At 40.6% G+C, this 17374-nt stretch overlaps 1 protein-coding gene across 2 annotated transcripts in view; it reads left to right on the plus strand.

Annotated features, from left to right (window-relative positions):
- The first annotated feature begins 1638 nt into the window (after positions 1-1638).
- LOC124143676 (probable protein S-acyltransferase 23) overlaps positions 1639-17374 on the plus strand; it is a 30975-nt gene continuing 15239 nt past the window's right edge. For both annotated transcript variants that reach the window (XM_046512704.2, XM_046512702.2), the window contains exons 1-7: positions 1639-1798; positions 5138-5544; positions 6415-6548; positions 7446-7588; positions 7914-8010; positions 8969-9121; positions 12436-12608. In XM_046512704.2, the coding sequence (XP_046368660.1) occupies positions 1650-1798; positions 5138-5544; positions 6415-6548; positions 7446-7588; positions 7914-8010; positions 8969-9121; positions 12436-12608 (1256 nt within the window). In that variant the 5' untranslated portion in view covers positions 1639-1649. The remainder of the gene's footprint in view (positions 1799-5137; positions 5545-6414; positions 6549-7445; positions 7589-7913; positions 8011-8968; positions 9122-12435; positions 12609-17374) is intronic.

A 17374-nucleotide genomic window follows, 5' to 3' on the forward strand; every position in this document is an offset into this window, starting at 1 on the left:
TTTTGTTGTCCTTACATGCACATAAATATGCTCTCTGCCTCATGGCATTCATTCACCTGATGAAGGAGTAAACATATACTCTGAAACGTTGTATTCATCATAATAAAGAAGTTGACATCCATATATATTCTCTTCCTTGAGATTTTGATAGGTAAGATAAAATTCATTTAATCCAGGCTTTTACTAGTAATGATATCTGGTATTGTGAGAAATCAGAGACCATATACAGGTATGTGATCTCTTGGAGACATGAAGTCAGGTTATGTCAGTTCTTATGGAAATGTCAGGATTTTGTTGAGAAATGTTAATAATCAGTTATTGTCTCGTGAATTCAACATCTACTTGGGTCCTTCAATGACTTTTCAGTCAGTGTATGTACAGATATCATTTACACATATTTAAGATCTCTTCGTAAAGTACCACGAAGTCATCAATTGCTGTCTTCACGTTCTTTCAACTTTTAAATGCCTGTCAAAGGCTTGCTGTGATTGCTTTGTTCAATTCGTTGTATAGCTATCAGATTAAAATGCTACCGCCCCTGTGGCCTAGTGCTAGAGCGTCCGTCCGGAGAGCGGAAGGTCCGATCCCCCTGGCCGCGCCATACTAAAAGACATTAACCCTCATGGTGCCTGGACGTCAGTCAGCCTGCATACCGCTCAGTGCCGCACTGTGATGACGTCGCGGTTTAAAAAAACGTATACATTGTATCAAAAGTGTTACAATGTTCTTATTTCTTCACACAGCGTAGCCAAATTGTATAACATGCAACTCGAGTTGATTGTCTTTCCATCAGTATCTAAAGTCAACAAATCCAAAAGATCTATATGCACTGCCTAGCCATCGATAAAAGTGCTGGTGGTAATATAAGTTTCCTACTTTGCTACATTAATCGTAATATTGAAGCACCCGAATATGGCAAGCAAAGTCAAGAAAGCGCCCTTGTTTGAAATCTAAATGTCCAATAATTCATTTCATTGGCAAGTACTTATCCTAACAGTGATAGACGTATGACATTTATGTTGAAGTACACATTCACTGAGAATTTTCCGTGAGTTATATTTACCGATAAAAAATCGCGATGAAATTGTGCGGTTTTTTTACGTCAAAAAAAATTGACGGAGGTGGTCGTGTTTAATTGATACGCAGACTGTTTCAAATATTAAGTCACAATACGAATGACAGTTTGGAATGTATAACTTGAAGAAATCCCGGTTACGTCCATGTATGTTTCAGTGACCGTGCTCTTTTATAAGTGATAAAAACAACTTCGGGGTAATTGACATCGTACATTTTCAAAGGACAAAATGTGAAAGATCGCTAAACAGCCCTAACAATACTCAAAATGACATCGCTCAATATCGGGCATCATTATTATGTTAGTCGTATAAAATTTCTAATCAGCTCATTCAAACAACACTTATCCGATTCCTTTTTGGTCCTAACTAATTGCACTATATATTACATAAGCACGGCTAATTACATACAGACGGGGCACTAATTACAACACCCTTAAACGTAACTGTAAATGTGCACTCGACCATGGAACTAATCTCTCAGTCACCACAGCAACACTATTACTTGCGCAAAAGAATTTCGTTTCGCGTTCTAATTCTAGTTTTATATTCAACTACGGGAAGGACTCATCCAAAATGTCGTCGTCGGGAGGCAAGCACCCGCAAGGAACGAATTCCGAGATGAAAGCACCAGAGGATATGCATTCACACTCTAACGGTGCTTGTGCCGATGAAAAGTGCAATGGGCACAAAAATCCCCCCATATTTGAAGCAATCAAAGCAGGGTATGTGTTTATTTTGTGGAGATACCGTTGCTTGTCGTAACGGGCGATCACTCGACCATGACTTGAATATTACATGTGATACACACGCCTTGTGATGATAATTGATGTTGTTTTGTTTACTTGTTCCGTTACCAAAGACACGCTTGAAACCTCGCTTGTGGTTTTCTGTTTTTAGGGATTTGTCAATCGTATAATTCAAAGAAGCATTTCGACGAGCAACACTTGTTTGTTTACATGGTTACCAGTCATGCGTTCCTATAACTTGAACAGTCTTGTCTGTTGGTGTATGTCGGTATGGCATGAATAGTTGTCAGATAATATGGTCATCTGGAAGTTATATAGAACTTTGATATATTTTTAAGAGGCTTTTTGAACGATAACCATTTATGGTTATGTGATAGGTCGAAAATTCAACTGAAACAAATTAAGACTCCCATCTCAAAATCAATTTGATGTATGTATGGTTGTTTCCCAAAACTTGACCTGTGCACTGGACAATTTAGCTTGGTGTTTTAAGCTGTAGAAGTTTTGGGAGCATACTGTATAGCCTGTCTTCTCTTGTAAAACTGCATATATCAGAGCTCCAGATAAGCTGCGTATCCCGTCAACCTTGCAAACTCCACGATGACAGTTATACTCGGACCCCATGGTACCGCGGCATTCATCGTATCGCGGCATTTGTGATTTCCGATAGTTCACGCGGGACACGCCTCTTAGCGGCTGTCTATTGATGCAAATCGGTAACCAGGAAGTGCTCACTTCGTAAACAATTTCAATTTCCTCGGAATGTTCGGACTGCTGTAAGTAAGGAGTTATTAATCCGTTGATACATATTTCTGGCATCTGTTGTAATATTGCCTTACCCCCATCTATCAATGGCCAACGATATAACCTGCAGTTCCCCAAGTAAACTTTCTCTATCGACCTGAACTAGATCATCTGCATATTCATGGCGACTAATGAGGTAACGGAAGTTACGTAGTCCGCACATTTCTTTCCCGCTCTGTGCCCAGAATCTATTGGGAGATCATAAGGGCCATAATGCCAAACTTAGAAATACGTTCTTCACTAGTAACCAAAATATAAATACATACTTTGGGCATACTAGGAGTGCTTTTTATATATTTATTGTTGACTTTTAACATTTTTCCATTTTGTGACAAACTATTGTCATCCAATCTTTTTTAAACAATCTTAGAATATCATTTTTGATATTTTGTTGTTAACCTATAAAAATATTTTTCTCTTACTTTTCGGTAAATATGCATTGAATACCTATTGCTGATAACACATTTTAGAATTTTACTTGTGCTGTCTTTGCACTTGTCTGGACAAATCACTGATGTCTGGCATGATCATACCAAGTGGTTGGTAGAATTATGTCCTCTTTTTGTCCAATTCGGACCTCCATACACAACTTTTCTCTGTACCGCGATACGATGGAGTTCTCTCCCTTGTCAAACAGAGCGCGAGGCCCGGCTTTTACTCGAAGCTACTAATGTAAATAATGAACTTTTATCAGTAAAATATGCATTGTTTGATAACATGAATAATATCTGATACAGAGAACACGAATAAACATAAAGGTTAGTGGGTGCATTTTGTTCCGTTTAGCGTACATGACAAGTACCGTGATACCCCGAGGTTGCAGGCTACATCATGATCATTTGCCATCACACTTTCTTGTGGAAGTATCGTGGTATTTTTGAGTACTATAAAGCTCTCGAACCCACACGACACCAGTTTGCAGGGACTAGATGAATAGTGTTATTAAATATTTAACTTAAATACCCACATGTGTAAAAACTAGTGGGTAACAGAAATTTGAATACCCAGAAAGAATTACTGATACCCAATGATTCTAAAATGCATGGGTAAAATACCCACAACACCAAAAGCTTATCTGGAGCTCTGATATATATAATGAAATACAGCGTTAGAACTAAACTGAAAAGCTTTACCAGGCCGGGGAAAGATAAAATTCCCTTTTAATGTTAAAAAAAGGACATTTGTACTAGCCCTGGGCTAGCATACTAGTGTTAGTTTCTAACCCTGTATTTTTTCAAACATTTCTTCTAAGAAATACACTGTGTAGGATAACACTGATTAATCACTCAAGGTATTATCGGTTAATCACTGTCTTTTGTCATTCATCTGATCATTCCTCTCTTGCTGCACTGTCACATGCATATTACATAACCTGTAATCCACTCACCACATCAGACCTAGATTTATTACGCAATCGTTGACTGAATAATTAGCCCAGATACAAGAAATGCCAAATGGGAACCACCGATTGCAATATATCCCATACACCATCATCCGAATAAACACACACATCAGGGTCAGGATAAACGGTCATGACATGACAAAAATCTCCAAAACATCATTTAATAACCTGCCATGTGTGGAAACAATCAGGAACTCATTCCTGGCGCAACTCTTTGCTTATTAATGTGAGGTCATAAAAAGGGATCAGAAATCATTATGAAACAAATGTGTTTCTATGATACATCAATGTTGCAAAACACAGAGTGTTGGTAAAAAGGCTTTATGAGAATTGTGTTCAATGCAGGGTGTGAGGGCCCAGGTGCCACAATTCGCTGTGCAGAGTTGTTTCCCTTAGAGTGCCTTGATTATGTTTTTAGGTTTGTCAGCACCATACCCGTGCTCGTAGGTGTCACCAAAGTGGTAAGCGTCTGAGACCTGCATCACTTTTGGCTTTCCCACATTATGCTGATATACCTGGAATACTGTTCAAAGCGGCTTACTCAATGCAGGATGTGACATATTGGGTATGCTCGTGAGTAGTATAGGTAATGGGGGTTCTGCCGCAACTCCACTGGCTCCAGTGGAGTTGCGGCAGAACCCCCATTACCTATACTACTCTTGTGGTAGGAACTGAGATCGGCATTGAGGATTTTGTCCTGTTTATGTTGATTCTTGAGACTGTATGAGGATGTGTGGATAAGGGTACCTAAGTACCATGCATGTATATGTCTTGATCATGTTTAAGACATTTTGAAATTTCACAAAAATGTTGTTGATTTGATCATGTATAAAGCATCTTCCCAAGGCAAGTGAGTCTTAACTGACTATAAAAGTCCAGTTTCCACCCTTGCTGAACTAGGCTGGTATTATGGACTTACATTTTACAGTTACAGAACTAACAAATCCATGCATAGTCCAATCACAATCACGCAACAAAATCAAAATCCGGTTCCGGTTTAAAGTCAGTTAACTCTCTTGCTTTGTGAAGATGTGTATAAAGTGTTTTTTTGGGGTTTTTTTCAAATTGTTTATTTTCTTTTAATGTTTCAAAATTCTCTTGCTTTCCAGGATGCTTATCCCAATCCAGACGTTGTTTGAACAAGGAGGTGTGGAGGTTTTCACCTCGAGAGATGATAAAGGCCACACACCAGCCCACTGGGCCTGTCTCGGAGGTCACACAACGATCTTACGTTTCATGCTGGAACACAAGGCACCTGTCAATGAACCCAGCAACAATGATTTGGGAGCCCGCCCGATCCACTGGGCCTGTGTGAATGGCCACATTGCAGTGATTGACATACTGGTCCAGTCTGGGGTTCTCCTGGACATTGTGGATAACAAGGGCTGCACACCTCTCATTGTGGCAGCTCAGTATGGACAGACCATGTTGTCTGGCTATCTCATGGGGAAGGGAGCTCGGCTGCAGCTTGTTGATAAGGATGGGGACAGTGCACTACATTGGGCAGCATTTAAAGGTACAGTTCCATTTACGTGGTTCAAAATTCCTTGTATTTTAGTATTTTAGTGCTAGTGGCACAGTTAAGATTGTAATGGCATGGTTAAAATGGATTCACAGTGCCCAAAGGTCACACTTAGAAATCATATAGTGTTAACAGCAGTACCTTGCAACTATGTTTATCATATGAAACCACAAATAAACGTGAAAAATAGATTCGCAGTGCCCAAAGGGCACACTTAGAAATCATATGGTGTTAACTGCAGTGCCTTGCAACTATGTTTATCATTGAAACCACAAATAAACATGACAAACACATGGAAAATGATCTGAGTTTATGCTTAATGTACAGTATGATTGACCAAATATATTTAGGTATTCAGAAGGGATGTCAAGAGTCACCAATACATCTTTCCAGTTAGCACACTTTAATTCCAAAAGGTACAACGAAACATCTTTGTGAGTGCCTTATGGCAAGCAATACATTTATGGATGAAGGCCCTTCATGCCACAATGCATTGAGAATGTTATATTTCACCTGTGTAAAATATTTAGATGATTACATTTGATGAAACTATTCCCTTACATGAACATGATGAAGTTGGAAGCACCCCACCCCTTCCGACTCTGCCTTACCTAACACATGGACAGAGTTTGTCATCGTTTCAGGATTATATTCTACCCCAGAATACTAACAGAACAGCAGGGTTCAATATTAAGCTTGAAAGTCAAGGGGTCCGTGTCATGACCCCTAGTGGTAAATATTAATAAATAATTCCCCAGATTGAAAAACTACAGATGCAACGGACAGGGACCCCCTTAATCTTGAAACTGACGAACATACAAGGATGTAATTACTTGTGATAAAGATTGATGATTCTGTTGACAGGTCACTCGGAGTTGATGCGACTGTTGATCTACTCTGGGTTCAACCCCAGACAGAGGGACAACTACGGCCAGACTCCCCTCCATCTAGCTTGCATCAATGGCAACCTGACAGCTGTGAAGGAGCTCTGTGAACAGGTGAATGTCCGCCTTCAATATTTCAAGTTCTGCTGTCACCAGTGAATGAGGGATGGAATTTAACCAAGAATGTCTGCTAGCTCCAACTGTGATAACATAGAGCAATAGCCCCCAAAATGTTTGAAATTGTACTAGCCCTTAGCAAGCTTTGGATTCCTTTAACATTAACAAAACTGGTCCAGGCTAGTGATAAGTTCCATCCCAGGTGAATACATGCAACTATTAATATGTAGTGTATTGGTGATGTGTCTAATGTTGGGAATCTTATGAAGTGAGGCCGTAGTTAGATCATGAAAGTCAAATGAGCTCTATTCTGTGCATGAACATTTGGCAAACCTGGACTTTGTATGCTATTAAAGCAATGTGTAGTGTTGAACGTTGCGAGGCTAATGGCCAATATTGTATACATTATCACACAAGATATATTCTGTAATCTGCTCTTTTTGCTGATGTGTTTGTTCCCTGAAGCTAATCTGCTAAATCAAGGTTTTAGGAACCACACAATATCACCACGGAACCAAATTACACATGAATGCTGTGAGCATAATATGTTCACTATGCAATGCAAGTGAACCCGTGTAGATTCGGGGGTAGAATAGGTCTACAGCAACCCATACTTGCCGTAAGAGGCGACTTTGCTTGTCGTAAAAGGCAACTAACGGGATCGGGTGGTCGGGCTCACTGACTTGGTTGATACATGTCATCGATCCCAATTGCTTGGATCGATGCTCATGATGTCAATCACTGGATTGTCTGGTCCAGACTCGATTGTTTACAGACCACCTTCATATAGCTGGAATATTGCTGAGTGCGGCGTTAAACAACAAACCAACAACAAAACAACCAACAATGCCATGCAAGTGAAATAGAAATTCATCGATCCTTTCATCCCTACAGGATAGTGTTGAGATCGACCTGGCTGACAAGAACAGCAAAACTCCTCTCATGCTGGCCGTTGGTCGCAAACACGAGAACATCATCAGTTACCTGAAGAAAGAAGCCAAGTTCAAGGCCAGTGTCTTCCCGCGCATTGACTGCTGGTATGTACTGGAAGACCCCACAGATTCCGGGTTAGAACAACGAGTTTACAATGTTTGAAGCCCATTTCTGGTGTCCCTGTCTTCATAATACTGGAATATTGCTAGAAGTAGAGTGTAACCATTCTCACTTCAAAGCCCCTTCCTTTTGCATGCTGCCTCCATATTGCTGACTACAGCACTGAAGCACATTTGCTCACACAACAAACTACTGTTAAACTATTTCAGATGTTATGTTCAATTATCATGATTATCATAGCTTAAATATTGCGACCAACTTGAATGGATGATACTGTTCCCATATGTTCCAACTGACATCTTGTTTCAGGGCTATCATGTTCGGGCCCCCAGGGAACAGTAAAGGGGCTCTGCTCTTCTTCCTCATCAGTGTTGTGTGCTGGGGCTACCCTATGTATTTAATCAAGGTAAGAATGCCATCTTGTGCTGTGGCAATAGTCTCTCCACACCTTCAGTCCTGGGATTAAGTGAATGTAATAGCTGGACAAAGACATGTAATGCTACCAATGCTGTGTTATATTTTACTTTGGGGCAGTCGGGAAGCCAAGTGGTTAATGCGTTCGCTCGTCAGGCTGAAGACCCGGGTTCGAATCGCGACATGGGTACAATGTGTGAAGCCCATTTCTGGCGCCCCCGCCGTGATATTGCTTGAATATTGTTAAAAGCGGTGTAAAAAACATACTCACTCTCTCACTCATTATAATTTGCCTCAGAATGTTTTTGTTTTAAACAGCTCAATATTTTTCTTTTAAAAATACTGATTGTTTTAATATGTTGAAGGCTCCATTTCACACTCCAAAGTACCTTTACCTCTTAGGTCATATGATCATTTTTGAGTCAGTGAGTAGCCTTATGGTAAACTCTGAATTTAGCCACTAATCCAAGACGAGTGTCAAGTAAGACTGTTTGATTTAGTAAACTCAGCTAATAATAGTCCTGTTAATAGCACAAAAATTTACAGAAAGTTCCTAGATACCTAGATTCTTACAGTGAAGCTGCAAGCCGCAAGGACTTCAGGATGCCCATAGTTATGTCTTTGTCTCAAACAAGGGTAGAGTTTATTTCCGGGTCATAACTTGAAAAACGTTCAAAATATTACAATGAAACTTGGTTTGTGCATTGCTCATCAGCATAACTGGTGCATTTCGCTATTTTGAATATTTTCTCAATTTTATTTTGTTTTGTTTCTATGGAAACAATTTGGACTTCATCTCAAACAACTCTAGGCTTCGTTTCCAAGTATTTGTTTCCTGCTAAAACTCTACAGCTGATGAATATTTCTGCAAAAAGTTGTTATCTTTCCAGGCTGTATTGTGTTATTGGTTTTCATTTACAAACATTTTTAGGAACACTTCCTGTTTTCAGTGTCTGCCATTGACGTTCTATGAACTGCAGCCTTTCCACCTGTTGTTCATCACTGTGAACATCTTGATGTGGATCTGCCTTTACCACTGCAACACTATAGACCCAGGCTTCCTGCCCAGAAACATACCCGAGTATGACCAGGCCATCAAACAGGTGAGCTGCTACACTGGAGCCGCTGCCAACTGAACAGGTTCATTCTCTAACCCACATGGACTTCGTACCCCATGCTTATTGTGAAAGGCTGTCAAATTTCAGTTGATAGGCCACAATGAATTATTAGATTTTCATTCACTCACCTCCCATTATTTCCTTGTCCAGAAGTACCTGCAGATGTATACATTATAAGTTGTCAACCGATCTCGAGGGGCATATGGTGTGATGTACCCTGTGTGGGAGCCTATGATGGCTCAGGGTAAATAGGCTCACACACAGGGTACATCACACCATATTCGCTTGGGATCAGTTGTCAGCGAATTTATCCCACTGACATTCATTCCCACAGACCCAAAATTGATGTCCGAAGTTTCACCGAGTAAAGCGCTTTGAATTAGCCATTTTGACAGCTAGCAGACGACACAAATGAAGAGTTACTTCCCTTGTCCAATGCATTCAGATAAACATCGGTTCATTTCATTCAATGATACTAATGCGAGATAAGCAAGTTACCTAAGGTGTGTTCCCATTGATCTCAGTGGAATATATGAGCGGGCTTCATGGAAAATAATTGCCCACTCCTTAACCAATCAGGAGGTAGTATTTTAATGTAAGGGTAGAAAAAGGTGTGTGTTCCCTTCTTTCTTTACTTTATGAAGTACACAACATACATTGTCAACCCATTCATTTGTGATTCCTGGGAATCATGCCAACAATATAAAATTAAAATGACATCCAAGTCACAATTGTGGACATTTTGCATGAAAATTGTAATAATCGGTTTTACTGTGGCCTTATATCATGTTTATTGTCTTACTACCTGGGGAGACCAACATACAGGGTCCTGGCAAACAGTGTGTATCATCATATACCATAGGCATTCAGTAAACTATGGTTATAACGAACTCAAAGGGACCACTTATATTTCTTTGTTACAACAGTAGTTCCTTATAAGCATATATACCAGGGGTCCGGAAAATTTAAAATCCCAATCGGACATTTGCATTAGGCCACGCCCCCTTCAAATAGCGTATTTTAGTACGACTTTTCACACACATTACAAGTTTACGTATTCATAATATGATGAATTATGAATTGTTTCAATTTAAATTGTTTAATTCACCGAACAATTAATAACAAATAATATCATTTTAGATTTACATGGAAAACATACGTTTGTTTCTGTTATGATAACGATCTGTTAACGTAGTGAACGGTCTAATTAATATTCATGAGTCTCCTCAAGTGTACGCGTTGTAACATTTGGATCGAGACTATTATCCCATATTTGGTTATCACGTGACCTCACGGGAGATGTTGTTTTTAAACTTAAGATTTTTTTAAAAACAAGACAGATAACTTAATCACAAATACTAAAATATCGTTGATAGCAATAGTTATTTGAATACTTTTTTCATCTGTACTTATTTATTGACCATAAAAAAATTGGATATCGATCGTCCGAGAAAGCAAAATGGCGGTCAATCAAGATTCAATATACGACTAGCTGCTGAAAACAATAAAATCTGCAAATCCTCATTGTATGTCAACCAAGTGAAAGTCGTTAGCCACGACTTACAAAATGATCGTCCAGACTTTGAGGGTTTGGCAGATCCGCTCGACTGATCTGCATCGGTCGACTGGCTGTCGTCACGCTTTCGCTTCTTGTCTGAGGTTACGTATCGTAGCATTGTGAGGATAATGAGGTACATCGATGATGCAAGGTATTAATGTACAGTTGTAAACATCTTTCACTCAAATTAACAAGATGTTCTCAGTAATTAATCCTCGATTAATCAGTGTCAACTCAGTTTATTGCCTATTACAGTGATTGACCGATTGGACTATCATGTAGGTACGATGTATTTACAGCAATCAAAACAAACAAAGCTAGTCAGTGTAGTTAATCTTCATTGTGTTGCAACTGCAGACAGAAACTGCTCAGTCCTAACTGTTGATCATGTCCGGTCAAAATTTAAGAATGTCCGGACAATACTTTTTAAAATGTCCGGTAAGCAATATTTTAAAACGGACATTTGAGATCCCCAATCGGACAAGTCCGGCGCATATGACGGATTCCGGACCCCTGATATATACAGCTTATTATGTCCGTCAGTTTGTTATTAGGATGTTGATAATGAGCATAGTTTACTGTAGTTCGATAATGTTGTTGACATCTAGGAAACTACGTGGGGAGATCAGCTCCCAGATCCTTCACCCCAATCATACGCTAATGTCTAGGTTGATGATTGCTCGAGGTTGATGATTGGCATGCCTGCTCTATGACATATAGGTGTTGAAGGTTACCAAACTTGTATCACAGTCCCCAGAAGACATCCCCAGCATGCTAAGATCTGACTAACGTAGGACATAGATTGCTGCAATATATCACTTGGGTGATAGTATGTCATTTTACCTCATTTATCAATAGCTTAGACCTTTCTATCGTGCAATAGTATGTCTCAAGCTTGGAATATTCCCATGCCTTCTTAATACAGGTCAGTGTAGCTGGCTGACTTGAAACAAGATTCTCTGAGTTATTCTCTGGTATAGCTGTAATCCTGCTGTGACTGGCATAAAACAATATTTGCTTCTTCACGTGGCTTACAACATCTCTTGGGACGGTCGGGTAGACTAGTGGTTAAAGCGTTCGCTCGTCACGCCGAAGACCCGGGTTCGATTCCTGACGGGTACAATGTGTGAGGCCCATTTCTGGTGTCCCCCGCTGTGATATTGCTGAAATATTGCTGAAAGCGGCATAAAACCATACTCACCACAACATCTCTCAGAGAGTAGTAACACAAATATAGCACATTTTGTAACTTCTCCTGCATTACTCCTTAATGCATTTACTGCAACAATACGTCTCATACTTATCATGACAAAAAGTCACCATCAAGCATTAAACATTAATGGAATGGTAAAAATCATATGTAATATATGAAGACACACACCAGGGGAAGGATATGAATCACATAAAACAAAAGTGTTATAATAACATGCAAAGGATTGCAATGGATAAAGCTGAGAGCTCAAAACAGGTGACTGTTCTCTCTGAGTGACAGCAGTAATGTGATGACACGTGACATCATCACTTCTGTGGTCACGTGGGAGCTGTGTGATAGGATTAGCCACACAACCAGTTGGAACAACGTCTTCTTCAGCAAGACCTCACACAACTCTTTTTTCTGTCAAGAACAAGCAGTAAATGTATTAAGGAGTAATGCAGGATAAGTATGCTAACAAAAATATGTAGGATTTTACTAGTTTTGAAAGTTTCAGCCAATTTATTTCTTGTATCCCTTGCCCCATAGGTCGCCCATTTTGATGAATGGAAGCAGGGCAAGAACCCGCTGAGCAGGCTGTGTCACACGTGTCGTACCGTGAAGCCTGTCCGAGCCAAACATTGCCGCGTGTGTAACCGATGCGTGAAGGAGTTCGACCATCACTGTCCCTACATCTACAACTGTGTGGGCTACAATAACAGGTGAGATACAACAGCGTATTACCCAGAAAACCAGTACCACATAACACCATCATTACAGACCTCTACAGCCAAGCGGCTCCTAACATGAATATTTTAGTAGCCGAACCTAAGTTTTTAGGACCCAACATATCTTTTAACAGATATTGTCGCCAGTTATATATTTTCTTTTAGGAAGCCAAGTGGCAAGCAGTATATAAATTTAGGTCGCCAGTCAGATTTAAGTTTTCATTTAAGTCAGCATTACATCACTGCTACAGGCAAAAAAATCATTATTTGAATCACCCGATATATCAAGCTTTAACAAGTGATATTGTTGATACCTCAATTTTACTGATATACCGGTAATGCTGCACACCCTTTCCCTGAGGGAACAATTGGGGTGCCAGATTCCTTAGTTCTCAAATGCCACTGCTAAAGAATATTTATGACAAAATCCTTGGAAAACTGATACTTTAGAATGTTTAGTCCAAATGGTGTTGGTTTTGTCTTGTTAGTTTTTGACATAGTCAATATTCATATTGGATTGTTGGATATATCTGAAATTGAGTCTTTAGGAAATAGTTTTAGCACAGAGTGAAATGAAGACAAGTTTCTGTTTGAACATGATTGTGAATATTGACTATGATCTTAAAATAAATGCATGTTGAATACGGAATGATATTGAATGACAAATTTGCATGAAACCTGTATATGCCAGTGTTTAAATTGTGGTGGTATAGTTCACATGCATGGTTCTGAATTAATGTGAATTATTGATATGTATTTGCATGTAATTTAATGTTGCTGGGTGAATTGTTACCATGGTTACATTGTTCTGTTTTACGTTTTTTCTTTTTTGGCTCCTTTCTAATTTTCCAACACCTCTTAAACATTATCATAAAGTCTTCTATCACAACATGCAAATAATAAAATTTCAATTTAGCCATTACCACACCCAGCAAGATGAAATTTTACTGATTTAAAGATATATATTCAGCTACATGCATTTTGCACAAGCCTATATGAGATCATCGTATATGATAATGATGATGATTCCTTCCCTGTTCTGCTGCCCTCCATGACTGCTACTTGTACTTAGACTTGTCTTGTACACTGTAGCCCAGGTCCCAGCTTTGCTCGCTCAGCATTTCCTGCTTCATATTCACTTCTGCTATTCCTTCTTGCACAGGGGCATGGTTTGCCCAGTGGTCTGAGTTGCAACAACTCTCAGTGCAGAGTTGTGTCCCTTATCTGCTGCAGTTATGTCCCTTATCTGCTGCAGAGTTGTGTCCCTTGTCTGCTGCAGAGTTGTGTCCCTTATCTACTGCAGAATTGTATCCCTTATCTGCTGTAGAGTTATGTCCCTTGTCTGCTGCAGAGTCGTGTGCCTTATCTGCCACAGGGTTATGCCCCTTATCTGCTGCAGAGTTCTGTCCCTTATCTGCTGCAGAGTTCTGTCCTTTATCTGCTGCAGAGTTGTGTCCTTATCTGCTGCAGAGTTGTGTCCCTTGTCTGCTGCAGAGTTGTGTCCCTTATCTGATGCAGAGTTCTGTCCCTTATCTGTCACAGAGTTGTGTCCCTTATCTGCTGCAGAGTTCTGTCCCTTATCTGTCACAGAGTTGTGTCCCTTAGCTGCTAGTTTTTGGTTCCTATCTCAGATTCACCCGGATTATGATCCTTGGTCTGTCAGCACCGTGCCAGTACTCATGGGTTACAGTAGCGTGGTAAACATCGACTACCTGGATTGGTTGGAAACTATCCTCCTACATCAAGTTTACACTCTATCACATAACTGAAATACAAATAAAGCTACATAAAACAATGTATCCACTCACACTCCCTCTTGCCCTGCTTGTATGGATCTCACAGCAGTGTAGACAAACAGTAGCAGCGGGACACAACCCAGGCTATCCTAGATACACTTGCAACTTCCCACTCAAGCCTTGCCAACTAGTCACATTATGCCTTATCTGGTCATGGACAAGATTTACTTATATAGGTGAGGTGAAATTGGGTTTAAAGTCACGTCCATACTTATATAGGTGTGCCATATCACCTGGCTGTTATGTCCACTAGTCTTGGCTAGAAACTATAGTGGCAGGAAGAAACCAATCCATATCTAAGAGATTTTGAGAAGGAGTTTCTTGTTTCTTGATTTACAGATTTTTGTTTTGCAAAATTGTGGTTGGTTGGTGAGAAAAAAGTGTTTTGTTCAGAAAGTACTTTAGCATGTTGTGTGCAAAATTGATTTTGGGGTGATACGTAAAAAAGAAAATATCACATTTGTTTTTGTTCTTACAATTTTTATGATTAGCAGACCCGTACACCAATTAGGAAAAGAAGTCGACATGTTTGTATAGTATATAAAAGAGGGAAATATGTTCTGAATAATACTTGCACAAGAGTTCGGGCAAAACAATGTTTGTTATGATAAATGTTTACTACTAACGGTACCATGAGAATCCTCCCGTTGAGAAGTTTGAAAGTGAGAGAAAGGTTAGTCTTTCATGCAGTTATAACAAACTCAAAGGGACCACTAATTTTAGTTTGTATAACTGTACTTCGTTATAAGCGTTTCGTCTGTCAGATATCTCGGATCAAGTCACATGACCACATCATGTGGTGGTATAAATAAATAACAAAAGTATGCTCTGTATATGTACTATAAATGACATAAAATACATAACGTAAGAAAATACATGTTATAAATATATTATTGATACAGTTTCATTGGACGCTTTGAACATTGCCTGCGAGGTGTGTCTGCTATCATAATTTTATCAATACTGAATTTCCTCACTTACTTTTTTACTTACTGTTGGAGATTTAACGTGGGCTTTCGTGTCTCTATATTTCCTCACTCGCATCTTACAGACAGAGTATATCCACTTTAAGGGCTATAGCCTCATCGTTGTTTTGCTATTGTTAATTGAGGGTGTAAAATGAGGACAAGGTGTCGGTACTTAATCCAGTTAATCACTTGCCTTCAATCGTTTATTGCTGCTTTGAACAGGCGCGCATGGCCATGGATGTTTTGATGGGTTGATTAGTGACATGTGTGCAGCTCAGAGGTTAATTGTTTTTTATCATCATAAACATTGTTGTTGACATAGTACACATGGGAGCACAAAGAGAGTTCACTATATCCGTTATTTCGTTATAGGCGTGTTTGCTATATCCATTAATTTTATATGATCAAATTGTTCGGGACCTAAAAACAGTTTGTTCTATCTTTTAGTTTGTTATAAGCATGCTCATTATAGATTTACTGTATAAATATTTTCTAAAAAATGATTACTTTTTCCAATATTAAAGTATTTCATCAGAGAAAACAGGCTATGAGATTGTCCTGGTGTTTGTGTTTCTGCATGTGGTTTATGTATACTCACCAACAAAAGAAACGCGAATACCATACATGTTGGTTAATTACATTAAGTAATACGTTACCACTGTTATACCGAGGCTGTTGTCTCCCACAACTGCTGCTATAGCGAAATCTACCACAGAGATCTCAATTACCTCATGCAGCACGTGCGTAGCCACCTAGCTGCCATGTGACACCCTTCACTCTTGTCTCCTTCGTCTGCTTAGCAAGACGTGTTTTCTCCTGCTGAAGCGTTCCTGGAAGATTTGGTGATATTTATTATAGTTTATTCTCTAATAAACTGTGCTTTTATGGGGCGTTGCGGTAGCTACGCTTGGTTATAATTTTCCCGCCAAACGGAAAATTTTTCCCGCCCTTTTTTCTCTATACTTGCGGGGTTCGCGTATGCACGTTGTGTTTTACGTTTCCCCTGTTCTTGTATGTTTTGGGGGTTAACATAACTTATTTCTTTAATAAAAGTTATATGTGTATGTTATATGTTCACATTGCTCGTTTATTTTCTTGTGAAAATGCTCGTTTGTGAATCGTTGTGGTGCGTGCGTTGTAACCATGTTTTGTTCTTTGTTTATAGCAAACAATGTCTGACATGGATATGTCCCCAGTATCCACCCCCTCTACCCCTGCTCCTCGGAGTTGTGGGGTGTGCAGAAAGTTTTTGTCATCCCGGGATCCCCACGATCGTTGCCCGCGGTGCAGGGTTCCTTGCGTGGACACCCGGTGTACCCTGTGCGAAGGTGTGGGGCCTGCGGAGTTTGAGCGGTACCGGCTGTACGTACAGTCCGTCTCCACCCCTGTGGTGGCCGGTTCGTCCGGTCGGGGTCCCCGTGCGGGTACCACCTCCTCGGCTGCGGCGGATCCCCTTGCGGCCCTCGGGCTGTCTGGGGCTTCCGTCGCCGCATTATTGTCGAAACTTGTGGACTCCAAGCTGGCGGCCTTATCGCAAGATAGGCCGCTGGCTGTTCCGTCCCCGGCCTCTTCGGTGGCCGCGGGTTCGGACGCGGGGTCCACCGGTACGGCGGCGGCTGCCGTGGTTACCGGTCCTTCCCCCGAACCGTTGCTTCCGCTATCGGTTAAGGACCGCGTTGCCATGGTGTATGACCTCTTCGAGGACATGCCAAAGCCCCTGCCGATACCGCGGGGAATCCACGGTTCCGTGGGTTCCTCCGAGGTATACGACGAGACGTCCGACAAGGCTTTCCCGGCATCAACCTTGCTGCGCGGGATTAAGCCTTCTTTGGAGAAGGCCTTCACGGCTGCCTCCGGTCGGGGTCTCCCGTTACCTCCCCCGTCGTGGAGAAAAGGGTCTTTCCCAGTACATGACCTTGCCTTTCCCGAGGCTGGTCCTTCTGCGGAAGCCCATGTGGAGCGTTTGGGGGTCCGTGCCCCACCGGTTGCCACGGTA

Source organism: Haliotis rufescens, unplaced genomic scaffold, assembly GCF_023055435.1.
Source record: "Haliotis rufescens isolate VD_foot unplaced genomic scaffold, xgHalRufe1.0.p SCAF_7, whole genome shotgun sequence".
Taxonomy (NCBI): domain Eukaryota; kingdom Metazoa; phylum Mollusca; class Gastropoda; order Lepetellida; family Haliotidae; genus Haliotis; species Haliotis rufescens.